At 35.1% G+C, this 13,857-nt stretch overlaps 2 protein-coding genes across 2 annotated transcripts; one reads left to right on the top strand and one right to left on the bottom strand.

Moving 5' to 3' along the window:
- Positions 1–7,729: 7,729 nt before the first annotated feature.
- On the top strand, positions 7,730–10,099 carry LOC108469664 (pentatricopeptide repeat-containing protein At1g31920). The gene has a single exon (XM_017770641.2). The coding sequence runs from the start codon at positions 8,153–8,155 to the stop codon at positions 9,968–9,970; it is 1,818 nt and encodes a 605-aa protein (XP_017626130.1). The 5' UTR covers positions 7,730–8,152; the 3' UTR covers positions 9,971–10,099.
- Positions 10,100–10,298: 199 nt separating this feature from the next.
- LOC108469665 (uncharacterized) lies at positions 10,299–13,257 on the bottom strand. The gene is made up of 7 exons (XM_017770642.2): positions 12,894–13,257; positions 12,222–12,436; positions 11,562–11,644; positions 11,266–11,352; positions 10,937–11,085; positions 10,699–10,830; positions 10,299–10,596 (listed from the first exon to the last, which is right to left on the bottom strand). The coding sequence occupies exons 2-7, from the start codon at positions 12,400–12,402 to the stop codon at positions 10,407–10,409; spliced, it is 822 nt and encodes a 273-aa protein (XP_017626131.1). The 5' UTR covers positions 12,403–12,436; positions 12,894–13,257; the 3' UTR covers positions 10,299–10,406.
- Between the last annotated feature and the right edge of the window lie 600 nt (positions 13,258–13,857).

Raw genomic sequence — 13,857 nt, 5'->3', positions numbered from 1 at the left:
TAATCGTAGTATGCTCTGTGGTTGCGCTTAAACCGATCTTCCACATCGAAAAAGATTTCCTTAGGTATATTGAAAGATTATGGAAAAAACTATTGGTTTAGAAGCTTCAACATCGTCCATGTGGACAAGACCGACAATTGCAAATGCAAGATTGGTAGTGGAGATCTTTGATGGCACGGGCCATTTTGGTATGTGGCAAAGTGAGGTTCTAGATGCCCTTTTCAGCAGGTCTAGACATTGCCATTGATGAAGAGAAACCAGATGATGTATGGAGAAAGATTGGAAGGCGATCAATCGGTTGGCATGTGGCACAATTCGATCATGCCTTTCTCGAGAGCAGAGGTATGCTTTTTCAAAGGAGACTTCAGTAAATAAGTTGTGGGTGGCACTTGAAGAAAATTTTTGAAGAAAAACAGTCAAAATAAGCTCCACTTGAAGAAAAGACATTTCGCTTCACTTATGTCCCAGTACCACAATGAATGATCACATCACCAAATTTAATCAGTTAGTCACCGATTTGCTAAATATGGATGAGACATTCAAAGATGAAGATTTGGCTTTGATCTTTGTTGGGGTCACTTCGAGGAGTTTAAGTTCCTAGAAACTACTCTACTTCATGGCGGAGTGATATATCTCGGCGAAGTCATGCGGCCTTATACTGATTATGAGCAGAGAAAGAAGGACAAACAGAAAAACTCAATCGAGATCTGAAGCTTTAGTAGTCCGAGGTCGTTCATACACTCGGAAGAAAACTCGAAGGGAGATCAAAGTCAAAGTCCGGACTGGGAAAGATGAATGTGCCTTTTGTCATGAGAAAGGCCATTGGAAGAAAAATTGTCCAAAGTGAAGAATAAGGAAAAGTCTGCTGTAGATGCTTGTGTTGCAAAGTATGATACTAGTGACTCGAACTATCATTGGTTGCATCATCATCGTCATTCCATTCGGATGAGTGGATTTTGGATTCGAGTTGTACCTATCATATGTCCCTAACCGAGTGGTTCTCGATTTAGTAGAACTAAATGGAGGAGTTGTTTATATGGGCAATGATAATGCTCAGAAAGCTGTTGGGATAGGTTCAATCCAATTAAAGAATCAAGATGGATCAACGAGTTCGACCGATGTTCGGTATGTGCCCAGTTTGAAGAAAAATCTCATCTCATTGGGAGCCTTGGAATCCAATGGTTCATTGTTACTATGAGAGATGGGGTTTTGAAAGTGACATCTGGCGCACTTGTGATATTGAAGGGCATCAGGAAAAATAACTTGTATTACTACCAAGGTAGTACAGTTATTGGAACAGTCGCTGCAGCTTCCGGTAACAAAGACTTTGACTCAATGCAGTTGTGGCATATAAAGTTGGGACATGCCAGCGAAAAATCCTTGCAAATTCTGACAAAGCAAGGATTGTTGAAAGGTGCAAAGGCTTACAAATTAAAATTTTGCGAGCATTGTGTTCTGGGAAAGCAAAAGAGAGTGAAGTTCGGCACTGTTATCCATAATACAAAAGGTATTTTGGAATATATTCACTCAGATGTGTGGGGGCCTTCCAAAACACCTTCGTTGGGAGGAAAACACTACTTTGTTACTTTTGTTGATGACTTTTCCAGAAGAGTTTGGGTGTATACCATGAAAACTAAGGATGAAGTGCTTGGAGTTTTTCTTAAATGGAAAACTATGATCGAAAACCGACCGGCAAGAAAATCAAGCGGCTTAGAACGGACAATGGAGGCGAATATGAAGTGATCCGTTCTTCGATGTGTGCCAAGAGTATGGTATTGTTCGACACTTCACGTTAGGGATACACCACAACAGAATGGAGTGGCGAGCGTATGAATTGAACATTCTTTGGAGAAAGTTCGATGTATGTTGTCCAATCTTTGGGTTGGGCAAGCAATTTGGTCGAAGTTGTGACATACCGCCATCTTGTTAATCGTTTGCCATCATCTCGTATTAGAAAGAAAAACTCCTATGGAGGTATGGTCGGAAAACCGCCATGATTATGATTCCTTACATGTGTTTGGATCCACTTGCATATTACCATGTGAAGGAGTCAAAGTTAGATCCGAGGGCAAAGAAAGCTCTCTTTATGGAAATCACTTCTGGAGTGAAGGGATTTCATCTTTGGTGCTTAAGCACAAAGAAAATGATCTGTAGCAGAGATGTTACCTTTGATGAATCTGCCACATTGAAAAAGGTAGCAGATAAAGATATTCAGACGAGCGATACTCCACAGCAGGTGGAGTGTACTCCAAAACAGGTGGAGTTTGAGCAGATGGGGATTTGCCCAGTTAATAAGTCTAATTCTCCCGCCACAATGGAGGAATTAGAGGTTGAAGAGGTTCTGACCCAAGAACCGTTAAGTACACCAGAACCAGTTGCAGTTGCAAGGCCACGGAGAGAAATTCGTAGACCTGCTTGATTTACTGATATGGTGGCCTACGCCCTTCCCGTTGTTAATGATGATATTCCTATCACTTATCAAAAAGCAATGCAAAGCTTAGAAAGTGATAAATAGAAAAGCGCCATGGATGAAGAAATGCAGTCTCTCCGGAAGAACAATACTTGGGAGTTGGCGCAATTACCGAAAGGTAAAAGGGCAATCGGATGCAAGTGGGTATTCGCAAAAAAAGATGGATCTCCTAGCAAGAAGGATATTCTCTACAAGGCAAGATTGGTAGCTAAAGGCTACGCTCAGAAGGAGGGAATTGACTACAATGATGTATTTTCCCCTGTTGTGAAGCATTCCTCCATTAGAATTTTGTTGGCCTTGGTAGCACAGTTGAATTTGGAGCTAGCTCAACTTGATGTTAAGACGGCTTTCTTGCATGGTGAGTTAGAAGAGAGATCTATATGACTCACCGAAGGATACACAGATCTTTGGTGGTAGAAATTGGGTTTGTAATTTGAACAAATCGCTATATGGATTGAAGCAATCCCGAGGCAAATGGTACAAGCGATTTGATAACTTTATGAGAAGGCGTAATACACAAGAAGTAAATATGACAATTGTGTGTATTTGCGAAAGTTGATGACGGATCTTTCATTTATCTACTCTTGTATGTTGATGATATGTTAATCGCTCAAGAGCCAAAAGAGATAGATAAGATGAAGGCTCGGTTGAATCAAGAGTTCGAGATGAAAGATCTAGGTGAGGCCAAGAAGATTCTCGGTATGGAGATAAGTAGAGATGACAGAGAGGCAAGGTTTGTTTGAATCGAAGCAATATTTGAAAAGGTATTACAATGTTTTGGTGTAAATGAAAACACAAAACATGTAAGTACCCCACTTGCTTCTTATTTGAAACTTAGTGCTCAATTATCTCCGAAGACTAAAGAAGAAAGAGAATATATGGCAAAAGTCCCATATGCTAATGCAGTTGGGAGTTTGATGTATGCGATGGTGTGTATGCGCCCGACATTTCACAAGTTGTTGGAGTTGTGGCGGTATATGCATGATCCTGAAAAGGACATTGGCAAGATGTGAAATGGATTCTACGGTATCTTGAAAACCGTAGATGTTGGTTTAGTTTTTGAGCAGGATGAAGCACTTGGTCGGGTTTGTAGTTGGATATGTTGATTCCGACTTTCTGGTGATTTAGATAAACGTCGTTCAACTACGGGTATCTGTTTACTCTTGCTAAAGCCCCAGTGAGTTGGAAGTCTACCTTACGATCTCTGATGAGTCGTGTCTACTACTGAGGCGAATATATGGCGATTCTGAAGTCATTAAGGAGGCTATTTGGCTTAATGGATTGTTGAAAGACTTGGGAGTTGTTCAAAGTCACATTAGTCTATATTGTGACAACGGAGCGCTATTCATTTAGCGAAAAATCAAGTCTATCATTCGAGAACCAAGCATATCGACGTAAGATATCACTTTGTGTGGAAGTCTTTGAAAAGGAAAAATTCTACTTGAAGATTCCGATAGCAGATAATCCCGCAGATATGATGACCAAGGTGGTAACAACAATCAAGTTTAATCATTGTTTGAACTTGATTAACATCCTGAGAATTTGAACACCTTCAGGTGTATGGCGTTCGAGAGCACATTTGGAGGCATTACAAAAGATAACTTTATCGAATTTGGGGAGTTGAAGGAAGTGTTTGAAGATGTGATTATCCTAATCAAATCTTCAAGGTGGAGATTGTTAACATTATGATTAATGGTAGACAATTTTAATGGCAAACAATCCAAGTGGTGCAAGTTTAGCACCCTAAAGTTGACTTTGAAAAAGTGGCATGGGATAATTTTTTTTTGGTCCTTGAGATAATGGGCTATTTATTGTTTGGTCCTTGAACCTCAACTATAAATAGACCTTCTCATTTCTCATTTCAATTCATCCCAACCAATCTTTCTCTCTTAGATTTCTCTCTTCTCCCATTTGAGAATTCTTAAGGAATTCTATTTGTTTGTAATATTTTGGAGATAGTAAAGTTATCATCTGGTGTTAGTACCCGAGGACGTAGGTATAATTTACCGAACCTCGTTAAAACTCTTGTGTTCTTTTTTTTGTCCTATTTTTCTTTAAATATTTGAGGGTATAATAGTAGTATTTAATTGTGCTATTAAATTACTATAAAAGGGATATTCTGACTAAGGAAAGACTTGGTATTTAAGAGATCCTTGTGATCCACCCCTCTTCCCTGGGAATTGAACTTTGTGTGATTTTTTAGTACAATAATTTACACGCTTCCGACCCTATTGGAACAACACTACCCTCATATGATGTAGCATATATTTGACAAAAAATAAGCAGAAATAATTTTTTTTTAAATTGAAAAAATTTAAAGGGATTGAATCTTTATCTCTAAAAGTATAGGGATTAATAGCAGATTTTAACCTTTTATGGTATATCATAATTTAATGAAATTATTATAAGAGAAAAGGTGATGAAAATTCAACTCCCTTTTCCAGAAATTAACGAAAAATAGAAAAAAAATTGAATGTTGAGATGAGAGGAGAGAATAGTAATTAATGTCAAATGGGGACCATGGGATAAAAGATATAAACATTTTAATCTCAAAGTCCCAACAAACAAGACAGTCAATAAACCAAGGTTTTTATTATGGTTGGTTGTAACTATAATGGATTTTGTCTTTGAGAGTTGGGACATTATATTTTCACATTTTTAATTAGGATGAGGCATATCTAAATTTACATTTGTTTATACCTATAATGGGACATGGACTTAAATAATCCTCTAATTTTACAAATTAAAATATATTTTACCTCTCCTTCTATCAAATTATTTCAAAATAGATTATAAATTAACGTTTGTTAGTGTGGATTGCCACGTGTATGTCACATTAGAAATTAATTAATTTTTAAAAATTAAAAATATATATTTTAAAATATTAATTAATTGTTGACGTGGCATCAACAAAATTAACAAATGTTAATTTTTTCATCTATTTTAGCGATTTGGTAAACAATACAAACTCAATGACTAAAAGAGATAAAAAATTTTAAATAGATAACTAAAATGATATTTCTTGTAAAGTTAAAGGGCCAATGAAATCATTATAACTCACATATGATTTAGTTATAATTAGAGTTGAACTTATGATTTTAAAATTGGAGGGCTTTAACCTTATCATTAAGTTAAGGTCTCGTTGACATAAATTTATTTTCAAAATATTGTTATGAATTATAATTATAATTTGTTTTTATCTTTTTATTTTTATGCAAATACACATTAAATTTTTAAATTTAAATTATAATATAATATTAATTTTAAGATGAATTTTGTAATGTTTTAATCAATTTATTTTTCTTTCAAACCTTCTAACTAATTAACTTTACCTAAGTAATTTAATCAACTCGTTTCAAGGTTAATATATAATTCAATTGAATTGAATATAAATTTAAAATATTTAATTTTAATTGAACCTAATATAATTTTTATTAAATAAAAATTTTATTTAATTTTATGGGATTAAATAATATTTAGTTCTTAAATTTGGTAACTTTTCTCAATTTGATCTCTAAATTTTTTATCCCATGCAAGTCATTGAACTTGATAGTTTTTCTCAACTTAGTCCATGAACTTGGATTTTGTTAAGGTATGATGATGTGACACTTTGAAACTATGTCACATTATCATTTGAATTTTAAAATAAAATCTTCTAATTTCTTTATTTTTTGTGTTTTTAGAGTTTATATTTATATATATATATATATATATATATATATATATATATATATAATTTTCAGTGACGATGAAATACAATTTTAAAATGTTATGTAATTACTCTTGAACATAATTCAAATTCAATGATCAAATTAAGAAAAATTGTCAAATTCGATATATGGACAAAAAATTCAAGACCCATTAGGAAAAAGTTGTCAAATTAAAAGTCTAAATATTTTATATCCCTTAATTTTATATCACGTGATTAAAATGTTATTATTTTGTAATTAAAATAGAGAAATGAATAAATTAAATAAAAAATACATAGATAAACAATAATTTTAATAATTTATTTAGAATTTGTTTAACAAATAGATTTGGGTTTAAATTTTTTTCAAATATAAGGAACGTATAATAGATAAATATATTTTACACTAAACTCGAGAAAAATAAATTGTTTTCAATAATTACATTAAATCTGATTAAACTCAAAATATTTCCTAAAAATGAAGGGAGATCTCCCAATACTACTTTTGACAAGATTTGGTCTTTTATGTTTCCTATTTTTTTCCCTTTCGTCTAAAGTAATAGTGAAAGCACCAAACCATTTTTTTTAAAGCTTAAGACCTTTACCTAAACTAGTCCTTCTTCAACCATTCTTTTGCCCCATTTAAGTCAAACACTCTAAATATCTCATAAAGTAGTTGGTTTGAGTTGAGAATTCTATCATCTTTTTTCTTTTTGAATATAAGATTTATATCATTTTGTTTCACTATAAGTTTAGTTTAAAATCATAGTGATATTAATATATGGTGTTTTGTGGAGCTTAAAATAGTGGTTGATCAATTCTATATATTTAATTAATGCATCTTCTTGCTTTCTTTCTACGAAACATTAGCCTATAATACATTGTATCTATGGTTACTTTTCGAATATTACATATTGGGTTTTATTATTATTTATCTTAATGAGTATTTATATATATGCTTTCTTTTTAACATTATTTTTATTATAGATTTTTATCATATTTGTTTTTTATACAATATCTAGAATTACTTATAGTCTTTCCTTAACTCTTAAATAAGAGGATAATACACTTTAGCCCACTCAAACTCACATCTTCCTGCACTTATAACAATGTCAATATCAAATAAGCTAAAACTCAATCCATATATATATATATATATATATATATATATTATTGTTACAAATTTTGAGAAGATGATAAGTTGTCAAAGTTAGAATATTTGCTATTGATACTAATGAACAACCTTATCACTCCAACTATGACTTTGTTGATGAATTTAAATTTTTAGTGCCTAGTTTCAAAAACGATATAAATTATAAAATTAGAAGCCCTGAGTCCCAATATATTTTACATATATATGGGCTTGGGTTGGATTCCTAGAACCTCCTAGGATTTATCAAGTTCATCTGCCCTCATGTAAACTGGGCATAAAATCCTGGCCTTAGTGTGTATGGGCTCCAACACTAATATCCAATTATCTCCCAGGCTTTGGGGAGTTGATGATTTTTTTCATAAGGCTTAAGTGAGATGGATGTATATATGCACGAGTCATGTAGGACTTGTGGTTGTGGCTGCTGCTCTTGGTTTACTTGGCCCCTGGTTCTGAGATGGCAAGCTATGATAGGCCCTGTAAACTCGAAGAAGGAATCTAATGAAGCCAAGCTCTCCCTAAACATTATCCTATCCAGAATCTACTCCTCCCATAATCTGACCTTTGCTTTCCTGGCTGGGATTCTCTTCTCAATCTCATGGATCACATTCAAACTCCTCTTCTCTCACTACTTCCAAACCTCCTGCTCCCATTCCATTCTCCTTTCACTTTTCCTCTCATTTCACTCCTAGTACATACTATAGTCTCAAATTCTTTGACCTTTGTGCCAATCTCCTTACACACCCCAAAGGTCCATAGATTTCACCTTATGTCATATTATGTTTTCATGTTATTCCACATGGCATTACTTTAGATTGGTAAATCATGATGTGTAGATAAAACTATGGCTGGGACTTCAGTCCTTCAGCAGACCAACTTCTTTTCACCGCCTGCAGATCCACCACAATTCTCTGAGTTGAATTTGAGGTTGAAGGAGCAACAGTGCTTATCTCTCCTCAAGAGGTGCAAGAACTTGGAAGATTTCAAGCAAGCTCATGCCCAGATCGTCAAATGGGGTTTCTTTTGGAACTCCTTTTCTGCAAGCAATCTGGTGGCTGCATGTGCTCTTTCAGATTGGGGTAGCTTAGACTATGCCTGTTCCATTTTCCAACAAAACCATGAACCCGGTACTTTTGAATTCAATACCATGATTAGAGCACATGTCAAAGACATGAACTTTCAGGATGCTTTAGTTTTTTATTATGAGATGCTTGAAAGAGGAGTTGAGCCTGATAATTTCACTTATCCTGCACTTTTCAAGGCATGTGCCTGGTTAAAGGCAAAAGAGGAAGGAATGCAAATTCATGGGCATGTATTTAAGTTTGGGTTTGAAAGTGATCTTTATGTACAAAACAGTTTGATCAATATGTATGGCAAATGTGGGGAGATACAACATTCTTGGGCAGTTTTTGAGCAAATGGATGAAAAGAGTGTTGCTTCTTGGAGTGCTATTATTGCAGCAAATGCTAGTTTGGGAATGTGGTATGAATGTTTAATGGTATTTGGGAACATGAGTAGCGAGGGATGTTGGAGGCCTGAAGAAAGCACACTGGTTACTCTGCTCTCTGCTTGTACTCATTTGGGTGCTTTGGATTTGGGGAAATGCACACATGGGGCATTACTGAGGAACATTAGTGAACTCAATGTCATAGTTCAAACCTCATTGATAGACATGTATGTCAAATGCGGGTATTTGGAGAAAGGTTTATCACTCTTTAAGAAGATGACCAAAAGGAACCAAATGTCCTATACTGTAATGATTTCAGGGCTTGCCATGCAAGGACATGGTGAAGAAGCTCTAAGGATATACTCAATGATGCTAGAAGAAGGTCTGGACCCGGATGATGTGGTCTATGTGGGCGTATTAAGTGCTTGCAGTCATGCTGGCCTTGTTGATGAGGGCTTCAATTGCTTTGACAGAATGAAATCTGAGCATGGAATAGAACCAACAGCTCACCATTATGGTTGCATGGTAGACCTCATGGGAAAAGCTGGGATGATTAATGAAGCTCTTGAGTTCATCAACAGCATGCATATCAAGCCCAATGATGTGGTCTGGAGAAGCCTTCTTAGTGCTTGTAGAGTTCATTGTAACTTGGAAATCGGAGAGATTGCAGCCAAGCATCTATTCGAGTCAAACTCGCAGAACCCCGGTGACTATGTGATACTGTCAAATATGTATGCACGAGCTGAAAAGTGGGTGGAGGTGGCTAAAATTCGGACGGAAATGGCTAGAAAAGGTTTCAACCAAGTGCCGGGATTTAGCTTGGTTGAAGTTAGAAGAAGAATCCACAAGTTTGTCTCGCAAGATACATCTCATCCTCGATGCGGAAGTGTCTATGAGATGATTCACCAGATGGAATGGCAGTTAAAATTCGAGGGTTATTCCCCGGACACGTCTCAGGTATTGCTTGATGTTGACGAAGAAGAGAAGAGGCAGAGATTGAAAGGTCATAGTCAGAAGCTAGCCATCGCATTTGCACTCATCCATACGTCTAAAGGCACACCTATAAGAATAGCTAGAAACCTCAGGATGTGCAGTGACTGTCATACGTATACCAAACTAATATCCATCATCTATGAACGTGAAATTACCGTAAGAGATCGTAACCAGTTCCACCATTTTAAAAATGGAACTTGTTCTTGTAGGGATTACTGGTGAAGCGATAAACTTTCCATTATCAGGATTTTGATTCTTTCATCTGCCATGAATTGCTATTTCCTTCTGCATTAAACTCTATACATGGATAGTTGTTTTACAACAACAAAAAAAGAAGTTATTTTAATCAAATTTTCTCTTGCAAACAATTGTATTTCTGGAAAAAATGGAGCCAAGATCGGTGCAGAACTCACATGGTGAGGAATGCAGCCATAAATCAAATGATTTTCAATCATGTATTAAGAAGAAAGTTGCCAATCCATATGAAAATAATTCTAAAAATTGATGAAGTATTGTACATCGGTCGGAATCGAAGTTTTCCTCTCTGCGCTTTTCTTTCAAATTCAATGGTCTTCCATGGGCCTTAAACGTTCAAGATGAAAACTCAAACCAGTTTAACAAGAGTTTTACAGAAAAATTAAATCAGAATGGTTTCGCCTTAGGGCTTTACATGTTCCCTGATAAACTTTTCTACCTGTGCTACTTCCCCATTCAAACCTGAAGCATCTGCAACGGTAACCGCATTTCTACACTGAGTGAATGAAAATACTTCTCCAGATACTCCGAGAGTGAAATCATTTGAAATATCAGCTGCTGATATTGCACTTCTTGATGCCCGCAGTTTCTCACTATAAAAATGGTAAAAACAGACAAATTAAGTATAAATGACATGCAAAATATAATTACAGAAATATAGAACATGATAGAGAGAAACGAACTAGTGATCGTACATTTCCTTTTCTATTTGCTTTCTGATGAACACCTTGGTATGTGCAGTCACTTTGTCGGATTTATTGCAACAGATGAGAACTGGAATTTTCTTCTTAACCACACTGGCCTTGGTCAGAATATCATACAGATATCTGTTATACAAAAGCAAAAATCGTATCTAACATTCTTCTTGGTAATCAGAAAGCAAAAGGAAGAGAATTGCAAGTGTAGCATATGCATTATCGTAGCTATTCTTACTCCGAAACTGAAGGGCAACTTGGTAAGAACTCCACAGCATCCACAACAAACACAATGCCAGCTGCTTGAGGCAAGAATTCGTCCAGTTTGGGCCGAAGACGAGAATGACCAGGAACATCAACAAGATGAACCGGCTTAATTTTGCCCTTCTATTAAACAATAGATTTATTAGAAGTGAGGGAGAGAGAGAGGATGTGGAGTCAGTTAAATACGGGACAATGATCCAAAAGTAGCAATCAATGACAACAGAATGAAATAAGATGCCATATGCCACATAGGGAAACAGAAAGCATAAACTAACTTCAGAAATGCAAGTTAAGATGAATTACCTTATTACTTTCGGAGTTTAGCACGAAAGTGCCCTCATTTGGTTCCATGGATGTGACAGTACCCTGATGTGAGGAACCATCACGAAGCTGAAATGGGAATAATGTCAGGAAAGTTATGAGTTGCGACAATATCACATTGCTAAGCATTTCAACTATGCTAAAAACTTAGGACATCAGAATACCTATCTAATAGTATATTGTACATTTCACAGCCATACAAGACATCACTAGAAGAATTTAATATTTCAGATTTTAAGAGTTTGGAAAGGAACAAAGCAAATAATGGAGCTGCGTACCACATAGAAAAGAACTGTTTTACCGCTCCCACTAAGGCCTGTGAGTACTATGGTATTTGATTTAGTGCGCTTGAACAAGCGGACTGCAAGACAAAGAGTGAGGAAAAGGTAAGTAAATATAACTCAAACTCCAAACGGGAAACTGATTATATCACAATATTGCCTAAAAAGGAAATCTCATAGAATGCTAAATCATTACCTTAAGCCATTTCACCCTAATAGGGTTTAAACTAACGTCTTTTTTCAATGGGAATTCATTAAATTAAAAGCATGATAAGAAACTTCAAGGTAATATATCTTGTATATTTATATCAGTCTAAATAGGTTTTAATCAAGATGATAATCTAAATGCTTATGCATTGAGCAACTGACCAAATCCAACAACCATTTGTTAGATAAATAATCAATTATTAACTTCAAAAATCTAACAATTCACACAAGAAATAAAATTTAGAAAAATCCATACATATTTTAAAAAAAAAATAGAAAGGGGTTTAATCACTTTTGCTACTATAAAAGATGACATTTCAAATTCTTAAATGCATAAACCAAGAAGAAATATGAAAACTAAGGAAAATACTACTGCCTAATTCTTGAAGGAACAAAAAATAAACAGAATTTCTATTCCAAGATCATTATTAATAATCAATGAGGATTTACTGGAGAAAAGCAAGAGGGTAGATATGAACAAGACAGCAATAGCAGCATAGAGTTGAATTGGGGGTATTTGATCCAAATATTCAATTGCTTGATGCAACCACTGCTCCAGTTGAATCTTCCATGGCTCCAATTGAATCTTCAACTGCTCTAATTGATCCTTCCACTGCTCAATCCCTTCCATCGCTTGAGTTTCAGGTTATATGGGATATGAAAACCTAGAAAACGCAAAACCCAGATTCAAAAATTAATTCTTTTTCTGAATCCTGAATTAAGAGGTTTCTAAAAGGCAAGGAAGTTTGTCTGGTTCAAGGCTAGACATTGTCTTTTCTCTTGGTAAAAAGCTTAGTTTTTCTTTAGAGCAAGACAGATTCAAAGTTTTAACATTCGAAAGTTGAAAATTTTTGGGTCATATTCTCTTATACTCTACTAGAAATTGAAAGCAACAAAAAAAGTAGAAACCATTATAACCAAAGTTTTTGATTCAGTAGGAAAAGGATTAGCCAAATTGTGATTCAAAATATTTTTAAAGAAGTGAGAAAAAGAAACCAAATCTCTAATGAGAAAAAAATTCGATTAAGATTAGAGAAAAATCCCAACTTTAAGTATCAACTCACAATTTCATTCAAATGGAATTTAGATATCAAAGTTGTAAAAGAAAAAGAAAATACATACCTCTATCGTATTTCTCTTCTCGCAGAGAAAAAAGAAAAATAAAATGTTTTCTTTGCTCTTTCTTCAGCTAATGGAAAAATTGAAGTACGAGTGAACCGAGGGCAAAACAAAAATTAATCGCAGTATCAAATTTAACGGCTCGAAATCAAAGTACCAAATCTGACGGTCAAAAATGACTGAGCTAAAGAAACAAGTTAAAAAATTCCCCTTTAATACACGGTGTAAAAACCTTGACCGCTGAAGAAATTTCGACCTCGAAGCTGAAAACTCTCCCCTCCATCATGTTTAATTTGAGAATTCATTTCAATCCAAAGCAAAACAGGCTGTTTCTTTTATTCTATGGATCCTGTTGGACTGAAAAAACAGATCTCTAATTCCATTATCAGCTTTGTTTATTTATTTATTTTTACCATTTTTATTTAACTAACAGGCATTACATCATTAACATTTCAGGGGGTCTTTTCCCCTTTATTTTACACATCGTAAGGTGTTGGATACGGCTCCCTACCACATTTGTAGCGGCTAACTGTTGTATGGTATCTCCATGTTATGCTTTCTCTGGTTATTGGATCTTTTTTTTTTTTTTTACCAATGTATATCGCTTTGTTCCATTTGGATCAATGTAAAATCCTGCAATAAGCATTGGATATCTGGGGAACTCTTCCAGCTTGTCCTTCATTTTCCTTTAAATGATGTTCCACCATCATCTCTCCCTGTTTATCAGCCTACAATTCCGAATCCCTTAGACATGAGATGAACTAATAAGATCCTTGCTTGTAGCTCAGATCCGGCATGAAATTTTTTACAAATCATAACCCTATTGGCAACTAATGTACCAAAAATAATGAAAACTCGTCGACTTGGCTTCATGAAGATTTTATTCAAAGTTACGGGAACCCCAGCTGCAGTAATGGGGAATCCTTCTCAAGCTGGATGTAGAACAGAAATCATTTGCATGAAGACG

Source organism: Gossypium arboreum, chromosome 8 (genome assembly GCF_025698485.1).
Source record: "Gossypium arboreum isolate Shixiya-1 chromosome 8, ASM2569848v2, whole genome shotgun sequence".
Classification (NCBI taxonomy): domain Eukaryota; kingdom Viridiplantae; phylum Streptophyta; class Magnoliopsida; order Malvales; family Malvaceae; genus Gossypium; species Gossypium arboreum.
Note: the sequence above shows the minus strand (reverse complement) of the source record. Positions and strands in the feature narration are given on the sequence as shown.